Source organism: Theropithecus gelada, chromosome 10 (assembly GCF_003255815.1).
Source record: "Theropithecus gelada isolate Dixy chromosome 10, Tgel_1.0, whole genome shotgun sequence".
Classification (NCBI taxonomy): Eukaryota; Metazoa; Chordata; class Mammalia; order Primates; family Cercopithecidae; genus Theropithecus; species Theropithecus gelada.
In genome coordinates, this window is record NC_037678.1 from 39,836,917 (window position 1) to 39,848,173 (window position 11,257).

The 11,257-nt window shown below is 64.7% G+C and overlaps 1 protein-coding gene across 1 annotated transcript in view; it reads right to left on the reverse strand.

The window, feature by feature from the left end:
* COL9A3 (collagen type IX alpha 3 chain) overlaps nt 1-9,134 on the reverse strand; it is a 27,088-nt gene extending 17,954 nt beyond the window's left edge. The window contains exons 1-13 of the mRNA XM_025398386.1: nt 9,057-9,134; nt 8,566-8,634; nt 7,236-7,271; nt 6,524-6,595; nt 5,816-5,869; nt 4,525-4,560; nt 4,206-4,229; nt 3,926-3,979; nt 3,561-3,614; nt 3,052-3,093; nt 1,384-1,440; nt 876-929; nt 206-259 (exon numbers count right to left, since the gene is read on the reverse strand). Of these exons, the coding sequence (XP_025254171.1) occupies nt 206-259; nt 876-929; nt 1,384-1,440; nt 3,052-3,093; nt 3,561-3,614; nt 3,926-3,979; nt 4,206-4,229; nt 4,525-4,560; nt 5,816-5,869; nt 6,524-6,595; nt 7,236-7,271; nt 8,566-8,634; nt 9,057-9,134 (684 nt within the window). The remainder of the gene's footprint in view (nt 1-205; nt 260-875; nt 930-1,383; nt 1,441-3,051; nt 3,094-3,560; nt 3,615-3,925; nt 3,980-4,205; nt 4,230-4,524; nt 4,561-5,815; nt 5,870-6,523; nt 6,596-7,235; nt 7,272-8,565; nt 8,635-9,056) is intronic.
* Between the last annotated feature and the right edge of the window lie 2,123 nt (nt 9,135-11,257).

Consider the following 11,257-nt stretch of genomic DNA (forward strand, 5'->3'; position numbering starts at 1 on the left):
CCTGGGAGCCCTGGTGTCTTCCATGAGCCCTCAGCCTCAGCTCAGGTCCCCCAGAGGTAGGGGGCACCAGCCTTGAGATCAGCAGCCTTGGCAGAGGTGAGACCCCCAGCCAGGTCGAACTCCTGTGCCTGGGTATTGGCCAAACACTCCCCAGCCCGAGACGGCCAGTTCCCATCCCACCATCCTTACCCCTTCCTAGCCTCACCTGCAGCCCCACGCTGCCTGGGAGGCCGGCGGGCCCAGGGGGGCCAGGGTCGCCCTGAAACAGAGGGGACAGGGTGGTCAGTGGCCCAGTCTGGCTCTCCTTGCACCGTTCGGTGCCTCTAGTCACCCTACTCAAGTCCAAGCAGCTGGGGGCGTTGCCCCCTTCACAGCTGGGCCTTGGAGGCTCTGCGAAGGGGTCACTTGCGCACAGCTCCAGAGCAGTCCTGCGAGTCTCAGTGGCCTCGCCCTGCGGGGGCTGGGTCCGTGGCCACTGTTCCCATAAGACCCTTCAGCCCTGTCCAGGCCCCTCCTCATGGCCAAGCAGGGACCCCTCTGATGTGCACCTGGGTGTCCTCATCTGATCACTCCAGCCATGCTAAAGGCCATCCCAGACCCCGTCCCCCGGCCTGCAGGTGACGATGGACACCCTCCATGGGCAGCAGCCACAGGTGAGGGGAGGCTACAGGCTAAAGCCAGTCATCCTCACAGATGCCCCTTGCCCGGCTACACACACAAACCAGGGAGAGCTTCCACAGCCAGGCCAGCCAGGCCCCCAGAAGATGGGCACAGCAGGTGCCAGCGCAGGCACACCCATGAGACAGCCCCTCCCTCCCACCCGAGCCCAGCCCCCAGGCCCCAGCCCCTCCCCAGCTGCTGTGCGGCAGCTTTACCTTTTCGCCGTCCTTGCCGACTTCCCCCTGCTCGCCTTTGTAGCCAGTGGGTCCCTGAAAGCAAACATGGGGTCACTGCCCCCCCAACTCCCCGACACCCCCTCCCTGGCAACACTGAAGTGAGGCCTGCAGGGTCAGTCAGCCCAGGGCCCGCCACACGGCAGTACAGGACTGTGGGCCTGGGCCCTCACGGGGAAACCGAGGCCTGAGAGGTGCTGGGACCCACCTGAGGGCGCTCTGCGGTCAGGAGCGGGCCAGGGCTGGGGGGGTGGGGGCTTGAGGCTAGCTCTCCCCCACAGTCTCTCTGACGCCCATTACCAGTCCCAGCCTGGCCACATCAGCTTGTCACTGGGGTGCTGAAGGCGGGACAGGGAGGCTGGAATGGCTTTCTTCCTGGGGCAACCCTGGAACCAGGGCCCAACTTTCTGGACCTGCCACCCCCAAGCCCCATGGGAGCCCGGCCACCTCCTGCCCAGCATAGGGCAGTGCTTGGGTCCCAGTGACTCACCTTGAACCCCGGCATTCCAGGGGGCCCTGGGGGACCTGGTGGGCAGATACTTGGGCACTGTCGGAAAACAGAGCAGTCAGACCCCTCCCAGCCAAACAGAGCAGGACCCTGTGACGCAGAGGTCAGCACCCACGGGACCCCAGGAGGCCACTCCGCACGGGTGACGGGACCCCAGGAGGCCACTCTGCCCCAGTGATGGGACCGCAGGAGGCCACTCCGCACGGGTGACGGGACCCCAGGAGGCCACTCCGCACGGGTGACGGGACCCCAGGAGGCCACTCCGCCCCGGTGACAGCACCAGGACAGGACACAGACAGGGTCTCCTTCAGCACTGGCCAAGCGCAGCGGAGGCTGCATAGAGCAGCCGGCTCGGATTTCTCAGCCCCACGGCAGACACTGGGTTTCAAAGCAGCCATTCAGCACAGCACGGGCAGTTGGCTCTGCAGGGGGCCTTGCAGCAGCCTTAGGTCGGGGGCCGTCCTGAGCAAAGGAACGTGCTTGGCACGGGGCTTTTAGGAGGGACACCGTGAGCCCAGGCAACAGGCCTGATGCTCAGGAAACCCAGGGCTGCTTCTAGATTATCCCACAGCTGCAATGGGCAGGCTGGGCCAAGGGTTCAGACCCGTATCTTCAGCCCCCGCCCCACTCATCCCATGGTCAGGGCCCAATCACACACCACATTCTGGAAGGTTCCCTAAAGCCTCCCTTCTGAGACACAGGCTGGCCAGGCACCCGGGCCCCGGGGTGGGGTGAGGAGAGAGGCTGGTAGACAGCCACCGGTGGCCAGGTCGGAGTGGGCCGAGCTTTTCCCTTCAAAACTATCAAACCTCTCTATGGAAACGAGTCACTGACTGCCACCGCAGACGGCCAAACAGAAGAGAGATGGATCCGTGGCCTCCCAAGCCCATTTTCTTTCCTCTTCATTTTTTTTTTTTTTTTTTTTTTGAGACAGGGGTTAGCTTGGTTGCTCAGGCTGGAGTGCAGTGGCTTGATCACAGCACACTGCAACCTCTGCCTCCTGGGCTCAAGTGATCCTCCCACCACAGCCACCTAAATAGCTAGGACAACAGGCATGCCACCACGTCTGGCTACTTTAAAAATTTTTTGTAGACACAAAGATCTCACTATGTTGCCCAGGCTGGTCTCAAACTCCTGAGCTGAAGTAATCCTCCTGTCTTAGCCTCCCAAAGTGCTGGGATTACAGGCGTAAGCCACTGTGCCTGGCCTGAGCCTGTTTTCTTTTCGGGTGATTGACATGGCTCAAAGATCAAGATAAAGGTGGGCCCCAGACTCCAGTCCCGAATGCAGCGAGGGACTATTCTGTCGCCATCTGTGGCCAAAGGTGCCCTCTGCGGATGACGCAGGGGAGCTCGATGGCTCTGTGACATGATTGTGATTCATTACATTTGCACAGCTCCACGCCCTGGTGGCTTCGTGAGGGACAGTGCAGGTCTAGGTGGTGGCGAGGAGGGCAGGAAGCGGGAGGGGGAGGTCCCAGCCAGGCTCTCTGCCAGGTTGTGTCTGAGCTGTCTGCACTGAGCTCCCGTCCCCAGGGAGTGCTCGCGCCCTGCCTTCTTGCCAGGATGGACGAGTCCCTCTCCAGGCCAGACCCCGCCCCCCAAGGTAGGCACCTCCCAGCGCCCTTCACATATGGCTGCAAGTGCCTACCTGAAGGTCAGTGGCGCCTTCAGGGAGGACTCCTGGGTGTCCCTAAGACACAAAGAGACAGCTGACATTCTCCTGCCCTCCCCGTCCACCTGCACCCACCCAACCTACCCACCCACTCTCTGACAGACCACAACCTTCCCCATCCACCAGGGGACTTGGAGACCCTTCATCCCGTCCCCCAAGTGGCCAGTGCTGGGTGCTGCTGGCCCACCCACAGGGCATGTGACAATGACAGAATCCACCTGTCCTTGGGGCAGGGTGGCCTTGGGGACCTGAGCCCTGATCATCCCCAAGTTGGCTGGCCTAGCCACAGCCACTGCCCCCACCACTGACTGTTCCTAGGAGTGGCCAAGTTAGGGTTAGGAGATCTCAGAGGGCATGGAGCCTGGGGAGTGGGAAGGGGGAAGGGGGAAGGGGGAAGGGGGAAGGGGGAAGGGGGAAGGGGGAGGGCCCAACCCGGTGCTCTAGTCCATGCCCAGCACTTCTTAGAGCCTCTGCCCAGTACTTACAGGGGGTCCGGGAGGTCCCGGGGGGCCAGGGAGGCCGGGGAGTCCAGACGGTCCCTGGGGAGGGGGTATGTCTTAGAGTGGTATGACTTAGAGTGGGACCAGCCCCCACCTAAGTGAGGTGCCCGGCTTCTCCCAGGGAGGTGGACACGCCCGGCTCCCGCCAGCCCCCACTCCCACGGCCTCTGCTGGTGTCTGCGTCCTGGGGTCGGGTCTGGATCATTGGCCAGGGCTTCTACCAACACCTACCAAGGTAGGGGTGGGGGAGAAAGGGAAAGGGGAGAGGGGAAGAGGGTCCCTGGCTGTTGAGTCTGGGGGTGGAGGCCACAGGTGAGCACACTCTAAGAGGGTCTGGGACAGCCACTCACCGGGGGGCCGCGGAGGCCGATCCCACCTGGGGGGCCGCTCACTCCTGCCTCTCCCTGGAGGGAGGTAAAGAGAGGTGAGGAGGTCTGCACCCGGGCGCCCCGAGGATCCCCACCCAGGGTCGGTGTGCCGCCTCCGAAGGGAGGGGGGCTCCAGGTATGGGGTGGTCAGATCACTGCCCCTGAGAAGCCCCACACCCAGGCACGGTTTGGGACATCCCAGCCTGGCAGGCTCTGGGTACTTGCATGCTTGCTCAGGGCCCCAAGGGTTGTCAGTACTCACGGGGGGTCCAGGGAGGCCTTTGCCCTGCAAAGCCAAACATGGGGTCAGAGCCTGCTGGGCACAAGACGGGCTGCGCCTCACCCCTCCCTAAGATGGTTCAGGTGGGTCCCGGGGAAAGGGCGGTTCCAAGCATGGGCATCTGGTCCCAGCCCAGAGAGGGCTCCAAGACCCTGTCCAGGCACCAGCCTCCGGAGAGGCTGCAGAAGGGTGGCAGAGGAGAGGGCCAGGGATGGCCCCTGCGATTCCTGGATGCCATTTAGACCAGACTCTCCAGTTCCCCAAACTCCATAGAGAGGAGAGGACCACACTCCATACTCACCCCCAGCCCGGGCGGCCCCGGGGGTCCCAGACTTCCCTGTGGGAGGAAAGCAGGCGTCTAGGTTGGGCTGGGCCTCTATTTGCAAACCCAATCCCCTCCCGCTGAAGTGAGACCCACAGCTCCAGCTCCCAGGGCAACAGGGCCCAAGTCCCCACTCCACAGAGGGGCAGGGCCTCTGAGCCCTCGACCTGGAGGGTCTTTGCCGTCCTGGGGAGCTGCTGGAGACAGATGGCACCAGAGTCCCAGTGCCTGCTACAGAAAGGCGAAGGCGCGACCTGGGGCAGGTCTGAGATGCACAGAAGTGACCCCAGGTGCCTGTCTCCACCAGGAAGCCCTCCCGATAACCCACCCACGGAGCCTGCTGAATCCTCAGCCCCCGCCCACGTCAGCAAGTCCCCAGAGCCTTGGGCAGCCAGGTCCCGTCTGCTCTCCAAACTCTGGGCCCTGTCTGGGCCCTGCTGCTTGAAATGTCTCATTCGCTGGACGGCTCACACGGGCCCTGCTCTGAGGCTGGAGGGCCCTCCTGAAAGCCTGGAGACGAGCCCACCCCACACCCCCGGGCACCACCCCACACCCCCGGGCACCACCCCACACCCCCGGGCACCACGGACTCGGCCGCCAGCAGCTACTGTTTCCCTCCTGTTTTCAGCTCAGAATCCGCCTCATGCCTGACGAGCTCCCAAGGGGCCCACGGGCAGGGCTGTGTCCTTGTGTCCCCAGCGCAGCCTTCCTGCCCTCTGTGATGCTTTGAGTCTGGGGTCAGTGGCACCCGGCTGGCTGACTGCCACGTCTTATGAGGGCCGAAGAGAGAATGCTGGTTTCGGTTTTGTACTCAGAAGCCACGAGGGGAGAAAGGCACCCTTGGGCGGTGGCGCCGCTCAGTTAGGGTAAAGGATTCAGTGTCCAGCAGGCAGGCACAGGGGACTCCGCAGGCTGCGTGCCCGGGGTCCCTGGTGGTGGTCCGCCTGGTGGTGGTCCGCCCAGGGCTCTGGGGGCTGCAGGGACATTCTGAGGAGGCACCTGGGGTGGGTTCCCGCAAACCATCCCTCTTCTCCCTGCCATGGTCTGGATACCAGGACAACTCTGACCATATGTGGGGGTGGGGCAGGGAGGCAGGCACAGGGGACTGGCCACGTGGCACCCTGCCCTTCTGCCCCTCCACCCCAGGCACGGGCAGGGCAGCTGTCCTTGGAACTACCAGCTCCTTGGCCTTGTGGACACAGAACAGCCAGAGGTGGCCGGGGGACTTCACTTCTGAACTGAAGCCACTGGGTTTGGCGCAGGCACTTACCCGTTCCCCAGGGGCACCCTTGGGTCCAGGGGGTCCATCTCGCCCAGTCAGACCCTGGGGAAAGAGGCAGAGGGTGAGTTTGAGGGGCCACATGGGAAGCACATGCCACTCCCAGGCAAAAATGGAAGCATGGACCCTTCCCTTGGTGAGTCCAGAGAGGCACAGAAGACCCTTAGGTTGGCAGCCTCCTCTCTTGGCCCTGTCCATTGTCTACCTGCTGTGCCCAGAGGGTCTGGGAGGAGGGGGGCAGCCAGCAGGAAGCCAGCAACGGAGGCGCCTGCTGTAGTCAGGCCTCGGGGACCAACCCAGTAGGACTGGACAGCTCACTTCTCAGGCCTGGCTTCCCGAATAAAGCTCCAGTGGCCCTGGGGCCAGGCCTGGAGCCCATGACGACTGAGCGAGGCCAGCCTGGGGCTCACAGGGGCCCGGGCAGCAGTGAGCAGAGGGGCCTGACAATGGGCACTCGTTCCTGGACAAGAGAAGGCTGGCGGGACTTCCGACTCCACTGGGCTGGCTCTGTCCTCTGCCAGATGCTAGTGGCGTCTGGGACGAAGGCCAAAGGACCCCTGTTGGGGACTGCTGGAGACTTCTCTCAGGACTGGGCTTCCCGCCTCGGCAGGCCCAGCTGGACAACAGCAATTAAGGCTGGACTCCTCCAGAGCTTTGGAGCGGGGAGCGGGGCATGGGGGGCGGGGCAGGCGCACTCACGTCCACACCCGGCAGTCCCGGCAGCCCGGCCTCTCCTGATTTCCCCGGCTTTCCTGGGGCCCCCTTTGGTCCCTGTGCAGGAGGAAAGGGCAGCGATGTGAGGGCGGGGTCTGGCTCCGAGCCCAGGCCTTCAGCAAGGAAGCAAAATGCTTTCCAATTCCCCCCCACCTGGGTCCTCCCTGCCGTCTGGCAGACCCAGCTCAGCTGGGGCACGCGTGTCCTGCTTGCCCACACCTTGCTGGCCCAGGAAGGCTGCCTGCCTCATCCCTCAGTGGCATCTGTAAGATCTTCATCTGGTCACCTCAGCCTCCCTGGCTAAGGGCCAGCAGGCATCTCTGTTGGACCCCCAGTGGGCCAGACAGGACTCTGAGCCCCAGGACCCTCAATCCCTGGGGCTGGAGAAGGTGGGAGGGCTCCATGCGACCTTGCGCCTGGGGCACCTGAAGGGCTGTACCAGCCCCGGCCCTGGCCTGCCTGGCACTGGTCCAAAGAAAGCTCAAAGTCAGGCCCTGCCTAGAACATGCAGAGGCTGAGCCCACACACTCCCCTCCCGCCCCGCTGGCTCCGCGCCTGCTCTGGGCCCTCTGAGGCCTCCCCTTAGGCAACCCGGGCTCCGGCAGGATGCGACAGGACATCAATGACCCCTCTGTTCCGAGTCCCCTCTTTCTCTCTAGACTAGAAAAAGATTGTCTCCCCAGCCAGGGATACTCACCGGGGGCCCAGGCAGACCTGGAGGTCCAGTTTCGCCCTGTGAGGAAAGATACCCACATGTAACCCTGAAAATCAGAGGTCCCCCAAGAACCCCGCCTCAGGGAAAAGAGCAGCACTGGCCTCCAATTCAGCCCTGGAGGCCCAGCTCAAGCAGACAAAAGGCGTCCCTGAGCCTCCGATCCATACCTAGGGGGCACCCTCCCATGTGTGGGGCAGCAATAGGCAAAGGGGTGACCTGGAGAGAGGGGCTCAGCGCTTGCAGCCACAGGGCATTTGGGAACCACTTTGCAGGTGTGGGACGCAACTCCCAGGAATGATGGGAATGCATCAGTAACCCCCTCCCTCCATGGCCTGGGGATGCATCACTAATCCCCCTCCCTCCATGGCCTGGGGCTTTAGGAAGAAGGCCTGGGGGCTGGGAGGCCTCTCTGTTCCATCTGCTGCTAAGGGCAGCTTCCCCACAGTCTCCAGGAAGATCCCCCAGCTCCCCACCCTGTTGACGACCACCGGGTCTTTAACTGAGATGTCAAGACCAGGCTTCAGGTGGGAGCCCTGGGGTCCAGGTATCTGGCCCAGGAGGAGCCTAGGGAGGCCAGGGCCGTGGGCCCTGGGGGTTCAGGTCCACATGCCTGTCCTGAGCACAGCCCTGTGGCCGGGGAAGGAGGCTGTGGCCATTGAGGCCGAGCTGGGCGGGGGGCAGAGGGTGGGTCACGGGGGGCTCTTGGTGCAGCCCTCCACAGCCCTCCATGGGGAACCACACAGCGAGCACAGGCCCTGAGGGGACCCCCGCCCCGGTGGTGGTCACATGGGGAGGTTCACCCCAGACGGTCCCTCCGAGAGACACACAGCTGTAGAATTTCAGCTGCCCCTCCTGCTGCTTGGTGCACACCAGGCCTGAGATACCCGTGAGGGACATCATCTCTGGGACCGAATCGGCCCCTGAGCCCCCTCCATGGCTGGCTCCAGAGCCCAGCAACCTCCAATAAGACCCCCGGCCCCCATCCACCCGAGGGACGTGCCCCTCCCCACTTCAGCCCCAGGGGCCAGAACCCAGAACACAGGGGCCCAGGCCCCTCAGGGGACCCAGAGCCACACAGCTCAGTGCCGGCATTCTGGGTCGGGGGCCACCACGTGACACCCTCCACCCCTACCCACCAGCAATCCCCGCAGGGCCACCTCCATCCCGTGAAGGCTCTGGCTGCCCCCTGATGTCACCCTGGCTCTGGGAGGTGGGGCCTGGTTTTCTCTCCATCAGGCTGGGGAGCTCAGGGAGGTGGGGGCCAGAGTCAGAACCCCAGAGCGCTCCGGGCCCTCCCCAGCCCCAAACTCACATCAATGCCGTCCTGGCCGGGCTTCCCCGGCGGCCCTGGGGGGCCTGGAGGGCCTGGGAGTCCCACTTTCTGAAACGGAGAAAACTCATTAAGGAGCGCAGGTGCCTCGGTGGGCCTGACCCGGCGTTCCCTCCTCCGAGGTCCCGAGCGGCTCCGGGGCCTGCTCTCCTCCGTGAGCCCCAAAGCCTCGGGCGGAGCCAGGCGCCCCCGGGCAGTGTGTCCCCCGCCTCCCTCGGGCCGCGGGAACAAAGGCCTCCTTGTGCTCCCAGCAGAGGCGGCGGCGCCGGCCGACCAGGGCCAGCGAGGACCCATCGAGGACGCGGTCGGTCGAGGTTCATCCCGAGGCTCTGGCGACTCCGCGCCCCGACGGCGACACGGGCTGGGGGCGTCGAGGCTGCGCCGGGCACCCCGGAGTGGCGGGTTCGGGGCTGGGGCCCTCCCTGGGCCGCGCGGCTCCACGTCCAGCGTCAGAGCCCGGAGCTCGCGCTCACCTGCGCCCCGGCGGCCGCCAGGAGCTCCCCGAGCAGGAGCAGGAGCAGCAGCGGGGCGAGCGCGGGCGGCCGGGCCATGGCTGCGCGGAGTCTGAACTGCGGCGGCGTCGGGGCTGGCGGCGGGCGGGCGGGCGGGGCGCGAGGTGGGCGGCCCCTTCCCCTTCCCCTTCCCCTTCCCCGCCCCCGCCTGCACAAGCCCCCCATTCAGCCGGGCCCACCTGGCGGGGGGGCTTCTACCCGCCCCGCGCCGCAGCCCAGCCCGCCAGGGTGAAAAAAAAAAAAAGACGCCGGGCGGCGCCGCGTTCTCTCCGGCCGCGAGTTAAAATTATCCTGGGACTGGCGCGTTGCACACACGCAGCTTTGAGCAAGAGAGAAAGACGCTCTTTTCTCCCCTTGCTCTTCAACCCAAGTGTGGGGGAGGAAGCCTGCGGCGCTGAAGGGCTCCCTTCAGGAAGGGGCAGGGGGGACCCGCGAGTTTCCGAAGCCGCAGACCCCTCCCCAGGCGCTGGAGCGGACCCAGGCGGCCCAAGGCCCAGGAAGACCCGGGGGAGGGTGAATCCTCGGTACCAGGGCCGGGTCAGTGCCCACTGCAGCCCTGGTTCCTGCTCGGGGGTCGCTGTCCAGGGCTGCCTGCTGGGCTGGGAGCACCCCCACCGCGGTCCGTCACCCGTGGACCTGGACAGGCCGGGTGGTCAGGCCACGTCAGCTGCCACTGGCTAAGACAAGACTCCAACCCCAGACTCCCGGGAGCGAGCGCAAAACGATGACCCTGGCCCAGGGGAAGGATGCCTCCCCCAGATCCCGGGCCTGAGGGAACTGTGTCCTGAGCAGGAACCTGAAGGCGGTGCTGGCCATGTCCATCTCCTACAAGCTCGGGGGTCGCCAAGCCCGGCCAAGGTCTGTCTCAGGCTGCCAGGGCAGTCGCTGCCCTAGGGGACTCAAACGTTCCAGTTGCCTGTAGGGTCGATGAAGGCGCAGAATGGCAGTCCCTCCCCCAGGAGTCTTGAGAAGTCCCCGGGAAAGGCTGCCCTGGGGGTTGGAGGAGGCTGCAGGAGCTTCCGTTGGGCAGGTGGGCTCATGACTGTTGCCATGCTGTGAGTTAGCAAGGGCAGGAGGGGATGAGAGGGGAGTGGGCGCAAAACGGCTCAGCAGGAGTGCGGCACTCCCGACGGACGCAGTCAGCCTGGGTGACAGAGGGAGGCCTCATCTCTACCAAAAATTAAAACATCGGCTGGGCATGGTGGTGCTCACCTGTAGGCCCAGCTACACAGGAGGCTGAGGCAAGAGGATCGCTTTAGCCCGTAAGGTCGGGGCTGCAGTGAGCCAAGATGGCACCACTGCACTCCTGCCTGGGCAAGACAGTGAGGCCCTGTCTCAAAATCATAAAGTGTCGCTCTAATCTCTCCCGAGGTGAAGTGAGTGGAGGGAGAGTCTCCCTTCACTGCTGGGGGAGAGCGGTGACTGGGGGCGGGGTGTGAATTCCATCAGGCAAGGCGGGAGGAGCTGGAAAGGCTCACCCTCCTGAGGAGTCCAAGTCGTCCTGGCAGAGAGCTTCCTAACAGGGCTTTTGACAAGGGGGAGGGGTGGGTGGAGCAGGTCAGCCCAGACAGCAGGGGGGGCTCAGGGGCTCCTAGCAGCAGCCCCACCCCAAGCCCAGGGTCTGGGGGACAGGAGGAGTCCTCCCTACCAGTTCCACCTGGCAAGATGACCCTGTGGCCAGCCCCCTCCTCAGTGACTCTCCCCTGGTCCCTGGCCCCACACCCCACTCTGCCTATCCCCACGATGCCCAGCATGCGGTCAGCAAGAATTGCTATCTGATCCAAATGAGACAAAACAGCTGGCCTTCACCTCAGGCCAGGGGAGCCGCCTCACACCTGGGACACCTACTTGATGTCCCCCTGAACCACCTTCAAGTCCCTCAAAAAACCACCCCCAGCTCCAGGCAGATCCTAGGCAGAGGGTGGACGCTGCCAGAGCTCAGCCTCCCCCGGCTCACCTTTGAGTGGCACAGAGCCTCCTGCTGCCCGCCCGTTGTAGGTCATCACTCTCCCTGCAGCCCGGGTTGGCTGGCCAGGACTGTCTGCTGTCCCCAGGCGCCCACCACCAGGCACCGGCCCCCAGGGCTGCTCCAACAGGGGCTCCTCACTTCAGGTGCTGATTTCCACCGACTCCAGCCCCACAACGGCCTGAACCAGGGACGC